General features: G+C 36.5%; 1 protein-coding gene across 1 annotated transcript; it reads left to right on the forward strand.

Moving 5' to 3' along the window:
* Positions 1–3,241: 3,241 nt before the first annotated feature.
* On the forward strand, positions 3,242–13,323 carry LOC141432991 (senecionine N-oxygenase-like). Its single transcript, XM_074094830.1, has 8 exons — positions 3,242–3,424; positions 3,746–3,930; positions 4,862–5,000; positions 10,624–10,795; positions 11,554–11,826; positions 12,263–12,396; positions 12,595–12,738; positions 13,100–13,323. The coding sequence occupies exons 1-8, from the start codon at positions 3,335–3,337 to the stop codon at positions 13,298–13,300; spliced, it is 1,338 nt and encodes a 445-aa protein (XP_073950931.1). The 5' UTR covers positions 3,242–3,334; the 3' UTR covers positions 13,301–13,323.
* Positions 13,324–14,390: the final 1,067 nt, after the last annotated feature.

Genomic DNA, 14,390 nt, shown 5'->3' on the forward strand with positions numbered 1-14,390 from the left:
CGATATTTTTAATTTCCTGAACAATATAAATAAATTGACATTCTGCCCAAACACAATCAGCCTGTGCATTTGAGTGCCAAGATATTTAACACTTTCCATCAAGTGAACCATGAGTGAACCCGTCGTTAGTTATGAACGTCAACGGTTGGCGGGAACGCTATTACGAGCAGTATAGTCCGCGCGGCGGTTTAAGATGGCTCAGGGAAACTGGTGGGGGTAAATGGCGCATGGGTACAATCGCGCAAAAAATCTTTTAACAAAATAATGTATCAGAAAAATTAAAGAACGTAAGTAGATTTTAGGTAACTTAAATTTAATAAGATAATGTAATAATAACATTAAATTTAACAAGAGCGAAAAAAATTAGTCACCCGGCCGTGTTGATACTACATTATCAAAGGTTTTTTTGCAATCAGGTGTAAATGTTGGATAGGTGTTGCTGAATTTTCCTCTAATGATAACGTGGTAGCTGCTGTTGTATTTTTTACCTTACCCACGATTTTAGTTGTTTCCTTTTTTTATATAACAGTTCACGTCGCAAACCATTTTTCTGGCTTGCCTAGTTAAAACTTTATTTTTCGGCATTTTTTCCACTACAACGTAAACGAAAATACAATTCAAAAAAAAAATCAAAAATCTTGATTCAGGTAAACCTGAAATAATATTTCTAAACAGGGCCGGAATTTCCTAGTAAGTGAATATACACAATTAATTAAGTAAACAATCTGTGCGCGACAGTACGTAAGGGAACACGAGACGCATGAATGGAACGCGGGCGGTGGAGAGCAACTGATCAACCAGTAACGTGTCGGAGTCGATCACTCCTCTGCCCCCGCCAAACAGACCGAAGAAATGACTACTGCGCATGCCCCTTCCACTTTTCCCAGGTCATTTTAAGCCGTCGCGCGATTTTTCTAAGCCAGTTACTCGTGAGAGTCAAGACTTTCAAAAAGTTTTAATCACTGGCTATTAATTATCTCATTAACAGGGTGTTTTGACGCACCAAAGTTGATTCTCTAATCTCCAAAAAGTAACATAAACTTTTAAATATTTTATACTTGAGTCTACTCCTAGAGACGAGTACTATCTGCTGTAAAAATATTGGTACCTAATTTGTTAGCACCTTATATAACACTACATTAGTAAGATAATTATATTAGCGTCACATATTTTTGAGCCACTTGTTAATAACCTGATGACGATTTCTTTGGTCATATTTAAACTTTCCTTCTTCCCCCATGTATACAATTTCTCGGACCTCTTATTACTCGTAAGTCCGTTATCGTCTTTCTTCTTACTAATATTTTACTTAAATACTAGCTGTTGCCCGCGACTCCGTCCGTGTAGAAGTATGAAAAATAGTTTACGTCCTATTCTCAGACCTACCAAATATACACAAAAAAAATCATAAAAATCGGTCAAGCCGTTTCGGAGGAGTGGTTACAAACACTGTGACACGAGAATTTTATGTACATAGTAGAAATAGTAAGATTGCGTCCCACGGAAATTTTCATTTTCTTTTTGTGGGATATTTTTATACCTACTATTTATACTTTTTTTTTTTTTTTTTATACTTATTTTTTTTTACTTTTGTAGCCTACATGAATCTGGTGGAATAGTATTAGTATAATACTAATTCATGCGCGTGGAAGTGGAGAGCTGTCATTTCCCATCGAAAGAGCCGCATTACGGCTCGCGAGTCTCAAATTACCGACGATTTTCTGAAATAGTTCAGCATTAGAGATTATTCCCTACATACAAACAAACAGACAAATTTTACCTCTTTATGCGATGATAACTTCTCTATTTTAGTGTTTAATAGATACATTGTGTCTTAAGGGCGGTAAATAAGGAATTACGAACGAGGATCTATTAGAAGCCCGAAGTTGAAGACTGAGGGCTTAAATGAGTCGATGTTCGTAATTCTAGTACCGACATACAATGTTATTCATCACATTTGTAAAAAATATTTTTGGTGAAATTGCCGATACCTTAGGCTGCGCTCTTGGTAGCACCAGCATCCTCCCCTGCAACAGCGCACCCGAGCTGCGGGAGGGTGCTCGTGTGTAGCACCGTCCGCAGCAGCAGCGCCCGCACCAATATTAGTAACGCACAGTGACTCATGCGACCGACCTTGAGTTTCATGACAAGAAAAAAGCTCGAGGGTTTTTTATGAGGCATTACAGCCAAGTTAACCAGTTTGTTTTGATACTGTTTACGTGCAAGTGTGATGAAAATTGATGTTTACTTTCCAGTGATGATGTTAAAAAATACGTATTTTGTTTACTTATGCTGGCAGCCATGAATCATGCAAGAAAAGTTTTTGTTACGTTGATGTATAAAAACCATATGAATTAAGTAAATTGCTACACCTTAGCCTGTCAGAACAATCAAATTAAGAAAAAAAGTAGTGGTTGCAGTATTCGTTTTAGCAACATTACGATATAGTGCTGTTATGGGGAATAATGTTTTGTTTTTTCCTTTTTGTACAATAACGAGTATAAACAAACAAACAAACAAACAATAGACAATAATTATACTTTTCCAGAAACTTGTTATGTATGTTCTTATTACTGTTCGTGAACGTAAATCACAGATAACAGTATAGGAGCTGTGGTTACCTTATTGTAAATAGAATTTTAGATTGTATAAATAAGTATGTACTTACAAGAATAGAAAATGTACCAATTACTTACTTGTTTTTTTATTTACTCCTGATCAAAGTGAATCTAAGGGTCTCTCCACATCTATCGACGCGGAATCGACAATAGCCGTACTAGTAGTCTACGTAATAAAGTAATAAGAACGGAAAAGACGTCGACGAACTATGCAATGCCTTTTCAGTTTTTGCCGATTCCGCATAGATAGACGTAGGGATACCCTTATTTGACTATTATTTCACAAAAAACCATTGCATGTTAATTTTATAAGCGCGCTTGGCAATGCAATTTTAAGTAAAATACATTAAGTACTATCAGTAGTACTAAACTTTAAATATAACTAGATTCTACTAAGTACTTAAAGTACCTACACCATTTTCTGTTTCCCGGAGTTTCCATATTGGAGCTCTTTAGCAATTTGCAATGACCCGTAATAGCTCTAAACACCGCTGGTATCAATATACTTAATTATAATTATAATGATATGTGGAGATGCCCTGATATCTTGGTAAACATATATTATGAATACTAATCTTTTAAGGAAAATGTATCAATATTATTTGAGTTGAGACTGACGGTAGTGCTAGTGTGCGCTAGCATTTCCATTTTATTATGTTTCTTTTCTTTTGTAAAATAAAGAGTTTGTATACGCATACCTACAATTAAATCGTAAAATGTCTTATGTTACTTTTAATTTTCTTCTGCCTGTGATTATTTTCTGTTGCGGTATTTGGTACTTCCAGACAAAGGACGACATAAAACAGGTAGGCATTCAAAAGAAAATATGGTAAATTATTTTATTTAGCTATTGTTTGTTATTTTTTTTACTATTAGAAATACGAGAACGTAGGTAGTCTCTTTATTTTAGGTACCTATTTGTAAAGTTTTAATGTCATTGTAATTAATGAGTTAATCAGACTTTTATATTTGTACTTGGCAAAATAGAAAATCAGTATTCGTTTTTTTTTCTTTCTTATTTTAATCTTTAGGAAAACAAAGAAAACCGACGAGTTCCGAGTGACATTAACATTCTAGTTGTACTGTAGCAAATTGTAACAAAAGCTAATAAAAAAAAAACTATCCAGCAATACCGAACGTGCGTAATAGGTGCGGGCTATGGAGGTCTCGCAACTGCTCGCTACCTGAAGCAGCATGGCGTTGATTTCACCGTGCTTGAGGCACAGAGGACCTTCGGGGGTATATGGCGCTATAGGAGTGCAGACGAGGAAAATGGGCTGCCACCCTTCACCGGGGTTTATAAGAACTTGAGGTTGGTTGACGACGTTGGTATTAAAATTGATGTCTGTCTGTCTGACGTCGTGGGATTAGCGCATGTTGTGACTTATGGTTATGTATTTTGCTCCGTTCTGCTTTCAGAGCATGAGTGAGCTAACTTTGAGGGCGGCAGGCGTGAGCTTATGCCTTCGGAATCCAAAAGCTTAATGGTTACTTGACGTGTTTCAGAATGATTTAATTATTTATTTATGACGGTGGAAGCATTCTACACTTCCACTGAACGTAGATATAGTTACAGTCAGCATCAAAAGTAGCGGATCACTTTTCTTCTCTGTCGCATTGACACATTGACAATCTTGTATGGCGTTTAGTGCGTGGCTGTAAAACGACAAAGTACGAAAGTGTACAGCTACTTTGATGCTGACTGTACATGTTTAGTTTTAGTTTTGTATTTAAGTGACCCCATACATCCCTGTGTTATTATTATTCTTTTCATGTATTTTTTATTTTATTTTATACCGTACTTTTTAATTATTTTATTTGTAATTATTTTATTTTGAAAAAAATTGAATTCTGCCAAGTTTTTTGCATCGCATTCTTCTTGGCAATGATGGTCTTTCCCAGAGCGCAAGCGCTAGTTTAAAAAAATGACGTGTAAAAGTGCCCATTGTGGCTTATTTACTGAATAAATGTTTTGAATTTGAATATTTAGTTGATCTGCGCTAGACCTGATACTCGTATAAATAATGTCGCATGGGCAATAATTTTCTACATTCATGTTTATGTTTTTTTTATTTGCTACGAGTTACGGTTCAAATTTCAATCCTTCAGTTCAAATTTGTAAAAAAAATCACGCGTTAAATAGCTAAAGTGAAGAATATTATCTTATTGCCACCTTTATTATGACCATCTAGTTTGATGAAATAAATTATTGATTAATCTATTGATTTTACGATATTTGGCAGAACCAACACACCTCGACCGACAATGGAGTTTGCAGACTTCCCTTTCCCTGATACCACGCCATCTTACCCCCATGAATATTGCTTCTACAAATACCTCCGGAAGTTTACCAAGGAGTTTGATCTTGAAAAGTACATACAGGTGTGTATCAAACACCAAGCTTGTGGGTCTGCTAGAAGTACCTACATTAGAATATGACGATCTTTCGTAAGTCAGTAAGTGTGTCAGGGACAAAAATAAGGAACTTTGACATGCAATAGTTCATAAACTACAGGTTCAAATTGAATGTTATTGATAATATACCTATGTACCTATCTAAGTCCCATTAGGCCCTATGGGTAGCTGAAAATTTGGGGCTTCTAGCTTTAGCCAGTACAAAATTAGAGGAGGTTGAAAATAGCCTGAATGGCTTAGAAAAGTATGGTTCGGCCGTGATTTTGTTTTGCTTGACTTGGTCGGGACGGGTATGCATGATTTGGAACAACGTTAGTTCATAAATTTTGACACTTAATTTTAAACTGTCGTATAAGTAATAATTATTCGAGCGTTTCAACCGCCTCATTTTTTTCACTTCTCATGCTCTTAAATTGTTACTTCATCTCTGCATATCGAGGCGCACGGCAACGGGTGGCCGCTCGGCTCGCACGCTGGACGCGTCGCGCGTGATTTGTGTAGACTTTGAAACGATAAATCCGTAAGTTATATTGTTGTGTATAGTGTATTGAATAATCCGTGCCGTCTCCACCCACAGATACTCTACAAAACGCTCCATACACAAACATTCTGTTACAACAGCATGCAACGTCTTTACTTCTCTAATTTCCTAAGTCACTGCCTAGTAATAGTTTCGTATGTTTGTAGTTATCTAGTGATACAATTCTTTAATTGGTTGGTCAGAAATAATATTAAGACATGGTTTCGCCAATACGGAACTCTGTAGTAGGCAAAGGTAGTAGTTAGATAAGTAGGTTATCATTGTCATGGACTTGTTGTCAAGTATGTTAAAGGAGGTAATCTTAGAGCTGGAAAGAAAGTATTCCAGTTTCATAAAATATTTACTGATGGATCAAAGTGTGGCGATAAGTTAGGAGTAGCATTTTTTGATCCTATTTGTAATAAAAAGGCACAATTTAAAATCTCTCACGGGTTATCAATTATGTCTGCAGAGCTTTGTGCTATTTATGAGGCCTTGTCGTATGTTCATGTATTAGGTTATCATAACATAGTGATTTTAACCGACAGCAAAAGTGCGATTCAACATATAGCTCGTTGTACGTCGGGGAAGCGTTGTTCTTCTACGGCTTACAGAATTTTGGAACTGATTTATTCCTTCCAAAATTCTGGCAAGTGTTTAAAATTTCAGTGGATCCCTTCACATATTGGCTTAGTAGGCAACGAGGAAGCTGATCGACTAGCCGCGTCTGCTGTTAGTGAAGGAACAGAGACCGTGATTGCCCCTGAATTTTCTGAGGTAATTTTGCGTTATAAGAACAAATGTCATGACCTCTGGAAAGAGCATTTCGACAGCCGGTCTCAGTTCAAGGGTATTTGGTATAGGACAATGCAGTCTGAGCCTCCTCGTGTACCTTGGTTTGATTCTGTTAGTCTCTCCAGAGCAAAAGTTATTTGTGCGCATAGACTTCGATCTGGTCATGTTCCTTTAAATAAGTTTGCGCATTTAATGAGAAAGGCAGAGTCTCCAAATTGTATTGAGTGCGATGTCGTTGAAGATGTTTACCACTTATTAATGGAGTGTGTAAGGACTCGAGCCAAGAGGAATATGTTTTACTCAATTTGGAATGTCAATATCTTAAATGTTGGTATTTTCCAAGCCATATTGTCGGAGCCTTGGTCGCAGGCTGCTAGATTTGTATACGGATTTTTAGATAAGTGAGTAGACAGATTTGTGGTAGACATTTGTTCCGAGTTCTGTGTAAAAGAATCCGTGCGCAGGTTTGCCACCCTGTGGCAGGGGATCCGGTGGTATGGTTTGGAGGACATGTCAGTCCCTCTTGGCACGAGTTGTTACTCATTTAAATCTTATAGCTGTTGTGGTGTTTTTATAGTTAAGGCCTTTGGGAACTGACATGTTCATTATCGTTTGATCAAAGTTCCATAATAAATAAAGATTAAAAAAAAAAAAAAAAAGTATTATGTTAAAGTATATTTACTTATTTATTAAAGATAGTTTATTGGATTCATATTAATACCCACTGTTATCTTTATTCATTGGCTTTATTCAGTGGGAACCCTGTGCTCTTGGCGCCAAACCAGGTTCGAGTCAACGGTGCCCAACGAAATATGAACGCTCGTGTAACATGATAAGTTGCAATTTCGCGTGCAAGTCGTAAGAGTAGGCAACGATTTATACCTAAACTTGACTTTTGTTCGAGAGAGTCCTTTCTGTACGTTAGTACTATCAGTTATTCTGTGCTATAGCCACCCTCGCTTTGCACATCTCGTGTCATTATAGCTTGTTTTATAGTCCCTTTACTTGTTGAACAATCTACGATTATGAATGGGCTATGAAATTTGATGACATGTCACCGAAAAGGTGCCCACGAAAATCATACGGAATGAACGCTCGAATAATGACCCAGGTTACGACATTATTTAGGCTCTCGTGAAATAATACCTAATTAGTCAAAATTGGACTAGTAGAAATGCCTCAAAGGGATAAGTCCGCCATTACACATTTATTTCAACATTTGCCAGTTGTGTTTATTTGTTTTTTTTTGTAAAGTAAATAGTAAAGTTTACGTACATACTTACATAAGATGAGAACAGTTCATCTATAAGCAGCATTACAAGGAACAGGGATACCATACCGGCAACATGATAAAAAAAATATGTCTTATTGTTTTAATACCTAAGCTGGCTGCTCAATGCTAGAATGAAGTTTTTACTGGACTTGAATTATACCTACCTATATACACTTTTCATCATGTGAGATATAGGGATCAATCGCTGGTCAGTTTGTTATATTAATATGTGCTTATCTAATGTGCGAATTATTACTGTTCACTAGTCATAAATTATGCTCGTAGACCCGGTCACATCAGAGGTTGGGTATTATCCATACTTCCATAATAATATTATAAATGCGAAAGTGTGTTTGTATGTTTGTCCGTCTTTCATGCCGTAACGGAGCGACGGATCGACGTGATTTTTGGCATAGAGATAGTTTATGGGCCCGAGAGTGACATAGGTTACTTTTTATCCCGTAAAAATGCACAGTTCCCGAGCGAGCGATAACCGAATACCACGCGGGCGGAGCCGCGGGCAAAAGCTAGTTAAAGTACAAAATAAAAATCAAAAGTATTATGTAAGCTATTATTTATCATAAGTGACGCATGCTTCGGGTGCAACGTCAGTTAGCATGTAATATCGAGTGTGCTTATGTAATTTATAAGACAGATGAATCCAAATCTTAGATAAGGTGAGGTTAGGTAAGGTAAGGTATTCGAATGCTGAATTTAGTTAAATTCAGCATTCAAATGTTATGACTATACCCGTTAATCGTCGGCTCAGAGTTGTGCAGTGGCATAGGTAGTTATGGAGTGGGCTATGCTCGGGATTTTCTATGGGGGTCGAATTAGAAATCAGGAGATACGTAGAAGAACGAGGGTCACCGACAAGCCAAGCGCATAAGTTCATTGAAGTGGCAATGCGCAGAACAGCAGGGCTACTACGAAACTCGAAGTTCGTATCTTACCGTCCCTCTCGTTCTCGTATTAAATACTCTACGTGTTAGATGGCCCACACGACTCGAACTTCGAGTTTCGTAGTAGCCCTGTACCCCTAGTGTAAGTTTTCGGTTACAAAATACGCCTCGATCGCGTTCGCGTTAAAATCTCAATTTATATGGAAACACGAACAGCGCCTCTAGCGGAACGTTTGTGATTTCCGTGTTTCTATGCAAATTGAGATTTTAACGCGAACGCGATCGAGACGTATTTTGTAACCGATAACTTACACTAAGGGCACTGCAGATGCAGTTGGGGTCGAAAAGTTCTCGAATGGAGACCGCGGATCCATAAGCGTAGCCTAGGAGGTCCACCAACAAGATGGGCGGATGACCTGGTTAAAGCAACTGCAGGTCTATGGGGGAGGCCTATGCCCAACAGTGGACGCCTTGCGGCTATATGATGGTGAAATTGTTAATATTTTTTTACACCTGGTCACCGATTACACTTTCAACCACTTCTTCATAGATCAAATTAAATGTAAAGATACTGGGCAACGTTGTGATATAAATGTGAACTGTGCAATATCTCTCTATCTATATGGGACCTACCATTCCTCGTCATATTTGTAACATAATCCAATTAAATGATATTATAACGGATAACTCACGTCTTAAACCGAGTTTAGCTCGACATGTTTCGGGCGTGAGTTATCCGTTATAATATCATTTAATATGAGTGAGTTCATGTTCATAATCCAATTCTTAAAAAATACAAATAGTGTTGGATATGACAACATATGCACTAAAGCAGTAAAGGAAGTTGCAGAGATAATATATGTTCCCCTTAGTCACATTGTTAATATAAGTATTGTAACTGGAACATATCCTGATAAGTTAAAACCTGTTATTGTGAACCCATTATACAAGAAAGGAGATGATACTTGCATTTCAAATCATAAACCAATAGCTGTATCATCGATTTATTCTAAAATTGTAGAGTTAGTTATGCATAAGTCGCTTTACACTTATTTAAATCATAGGCCAATAGCTGTATCATCGATATATTCTAAAATTGTAGAGTTAATTATGCATAAGTTGCTTTACACTTATTTGGAAAAGCATAAGCTGTTTGCTCCTGAGCAGAAAGGCTTTCGCAAGGGTAAAACTATTAATATGGAAGTATATGAATTGATTCATCATATAATGGAAAGTATAGATAAGCGTAATCATATTTGTGTTATCTATATGGATATGACCAAAGCTTTTGATTAATTATGTCGACCATTCAATTCTTTTGGAAAACTGGCTGCGTATGGGGTGCGCGGAAATGTGTTTGACCTTTTTAAATCATATTTAAGTGATAGAGACCAGTATACAGAGGTCACACATATCTGTTTAGATACTAAGCAGCAAAGAACTTATAGATCTGAAAAGCGAAAAATAACTAACTCGACAAATAGAGAATCAGTTTTCAGGGCACAGAAGAGATGTAGGTATTAGAGCTATGCGCGGTCTCAAACCTACTGATAGCTGTATGCCACACTTTAAAGACAAAAAATCTTGACAGTGCCATCTCTTTTTATCTTTGAATGTGTTATATTTGTATTAAATAACCCGAATTTTTAAAAAAAATGTAATGATGTTTCTGGAAGAACTTTAAGAACACAGTATAACCAAAACATTTGCACCATTCGTGCTACGACAGCGTTAATGCGTAAGAGTGTATATTCGTTAGCTGGTAAAATGTATAATAAACTCCCGATATGCATAAAGCAGCTGCCAATGTCGAGGCTGAAGCAGGAATTACTGACATTGCTAATTATCCGTTTCTACTATTCAATTTCTGTTTATTTACATGATAATTTAAATGCTTTTAATAATTATTAATATTTACAAATTTAAATAATAATGATAATGATGATATGATAATAATAACACGAGTAGAACGTCGAGGTAAATATTACTCGTGCGTGTGTGTTAGCGTGATAAGTCCTGTGCGTGGTATTTTGACTATGAGTGAAAATCACGAAAGTTTAAGACATTATAATATTCAGTTTGTTATTTTATAATTTTCAGTTCAAGAGTCTTGTAACGTCTGTCAAATGGGCATTTAACCAATGGAAAATTGATTATAAAAAGACAGATACTAAGGAAAGGTATTCTGTAACCTGCGACTTTGTGGTCGTAGCCATTGGGCATTACAATCAACCCAAGATACCAATATTCAAGGGTCAGGAGATTTTTGAAGGTAAAATAAAATCATGTATAAAGTTTGTAGAGTTTTTTTTTGCTTCAGACCTTGTTCTTAGAGTGATCGACACCAAAGGGTCCAATCGGGCCCCTTTTGGTCTCATCGTATCTCTGTCAAAGTACCTACTTTATTTTTTAAACGTTAAAATTGACACTTGACCTTTTGCTCGATCTTTATAAAGGAAATCAGGGTTTTCTGACGGGTATAATATCGCTAAAGGTATAATATGGTTAAAGTCGTGGTTTCACTACACGGTAGATGCAAGCCGCTTCCAACCGAGGCAAGTGGAGGTTTATGGGAGAGGCCTATGTCCAACAGTGGATGTCCTATGGCTGATATGGTTGATGATGATGGTGATAATGAAAGGATAGACTTGTTCTCATGTTCGTTGTTTGAATTCACTAAAGTAACTTTTTATGTATTATGTTATTGTAATATTATAGTAGTATAGAAGATTCCTTTATGTCAACTTTTAGTTAAGCTTATTTCTATATATTAAAATGTATAATATGTTGGTACGCTATCGCATTATCGCGATGTCCTGTAATGATGGTGTAATGTTTTATTAAATAAAAATATAAATTGTTGTGTGTGTGTCTGTGTGTGATGATGATGATAATATCGCTAGACGACGTTAGTATGTAACTCCTCTGTGGGGTAACATTGTTTTTTTTTTTTATATTTGCCGCATATTCGTACGGAACCATACACTGCTAGTGGCCCATACGCACTTAGATGGGTTTTTGACATTTCAGGTCAAATAATCCACGTCCAGAAATACAAGGACCCAGAAAAGTACCGGAACCGCAGAGTCCTGTTAATTGGAGCTGGACCTTCAGGGCTCGATCTAGCCATCCACTTGACTAATGTGACGTCACGACTGGTGCATAGCCATCACTTACACTATAGACAACCAAAATTTGGACTGAACTATGTGAAGAAACCGGATGTGGAGATGTTCTTAAAGAATGGGGTTGTGTTTAAAGATGGTTGTTATGAGGAGGTGGACGATGTTATATTATGCACAGGTAATTTATACCAGAAAGGTCTTAATTTTAGATTTAGAGTAATTTAAACGTTAGGTCCACATCAATGAATGACCTTTGACTTTGCTACTCTACAACTACATGGATACTGTGGTAGTGTTTTATTTATTTATGCTACAAAATATTTTTAATTAATCACCCAGTAAAAAATACGTTTTTTACCACAACAAATGGCGATTAAAACACTTTAGGGACCCATCCACTCTCCTATTAATTGCTAAAAGCAGGCCTTGCATCATAACACCTTGATAACGACCCAGTTCACAGAGACTACCCAGCTTTAAAATTGCATCGCACTAGCGTTTTATAATTGAAATATCTCGTCAATTTAATGACCTTTTTGTATTTTAGTCGCACAATTGAGCATTCATTCATTGATGCGTCAAAACTTACCCATTTTCATTACTTTCTCGTACAGGTTACGAATTTAATCTAAGCTTCTTGGACAAGAGCTGTGAGTTGAATGCGACGACTAGACACGTAGTGCCGGTTTATCAGCACATGGTTAATATCCGGAAGCCTTCGATGATGATTTTGGGCTGGCTACACCAAGCATCACCAGGATTTTGGATGCCCAGGTAAAGAGCTTCACACGAATTTGAGAAGTTTCAAATTTCAAATTAATCCAGTTAAAAAAAAATTGGTTCAGAAAGCAAATCTTTGCCGTTCTGGCTCTTGGTGGTTTTGTTACCGTAGTTGTAATCATTGACAAAACAAAACATTTAAGTATATTTTTATAATTGGAAATAGGCGGAGTATGCAGTAGCGTTGATCGCTGGCAAATTCCAGCTGCCCTCGCTAGCTGACATGATGCAGTCCTGGCTAAAGCACGTGACTGCACTGTATGCTGAGGGTCGGAAGATTGATGATGCTAACTTATTGTTTGATGATATGGTAAGTCTTTACTTGTCTAAGACATCGGGTACACCCACATTCTGATATCTGTTCTTAAGTATTTAGTTCTGTCAGTTTTCTCGACTTACCTAGCAACCTGTATGGTGAAAAACTAAAGTAAATGACCTGATGTAGGTATGTAGTAGTGCACAGAATTAATATGGAGCTTAGTCATTTATTTCTAGAATTTGGACCATCAATTTGTTTAAATATATTTGTATATGTCACGTTACTACACAACAGGTCATTTAAGTTTTTCACCTATACTATACCTGCGTGCGGCTCGGGTGGATAAAGATATTTCGGGTGAAATTACGCGTTTTATGCATTTGTTGTTAAGTCTATTTGGTTTTTGTTCCAGGACCAATATTTCGCAAATATTGCCAAAGAAGCTGGAATAACACGCGTGGCTCCCGTGCTGACGATAATCAGAGACTACGATGCGAATTATCGTTTAGAAGACTTGTTGAATTACCGTGACTTCAACTATGAAGTGCTTGATCAGTACAACTACAAGAGGTGGTACGAGCCTAGCAACAGAAGCTGTGATATTAATATTTAATTTTTTTAAATTATAATTGTGTTGACAGATGGTTTTTCAAAAATAAATTGTTTAGGTTTGCTTTTCAATTTCTAGATTATGTTTGTTTCTCTCTAGACTTGATGACAAATGCAGACGAGGATCAGTAAAGTGATTTCGATTGTAAACGTCTTTATCTTTTGTTATTTTTTTAGCCTATACAAGGCGTTAATTAAATAACTGAAAACCGCAGACACCCTAAAAATATATTTTAATTTTCAGTCAGTTGATTGCATTTATTTTTGAATACCATCATTATTTTATAGATATTCGTGTGTTTTGCTAACTCAGAAATTCTACTTTATTTCTAACTCTACACTTATAATTTGTATTTTGTCAGTTGCGCTTTGAAGTTTTTAGAAGAAAATCACACATTGAAAGCAAAACGGCAAGTATAAATTATCGAAATAGTATGCAACCTCGCTAAAATTGGCGCATGTTGTAGTCGTAACTTGTAGACTGGGCGCAATAGAAAAGGAATTTAAAACACAAAGACAACCTAATTTAAAACATAGTGTGATCGATTCTACTCTCGATTCTGAGCAAACTACTTTCTGGTTTCAGTTATTTAATTAACACTTTGTATACATTATCAGAGTGAACTCTATAATATATTATATTATAATATGTTTTTGTAGCCCTCACCTCTCCGTTATAATAGCGTTAGTATTTATAGGAACCCATCTATTTTCTGAAAATATCTAGGAGCTAGTGGACGTTGCGGAACGTTGATAACTATTATCAATGCACTTTTTGAGATCCGACAGTTAGCCTATAACGTATATGGTTAGAGTAAGAAGAGTTTTTAACACCTGGATGCTCCGATATTGTACTATTAATTTAGTAGGCACGACTCGAAGACGAAAAACGCGTGATGGTTAGATATGACTATTATGAAAGTATAAAAGTTTAAAACTTTTGCAGAACACTTTTTCTCGTGGAGAACTTTGATTTCATTGATTAAGTATTTCTCAAGGATGAAGTCTAGATAAACCACGTTCTAGATTATCAGACATATGATGTGCACCAAGGTTAAGATATTTTTGAGTAATGAATCTGCACGATAGACGCT

The sequence above is a fragment of the Choristoneura fumiferana genome, chromosome 11, assembly GCF_025370935.1.
Source record: "Choristoneura fumiferana chromosome 11, NRCan_CFum_1, whole genome shotgun sequence".
NCBI lineage: Eukaryota > Metazoa > Arthropoda > Insecta > Lepidoptera > Tortricidae > Choristoneura > Choristoneura fumiferana.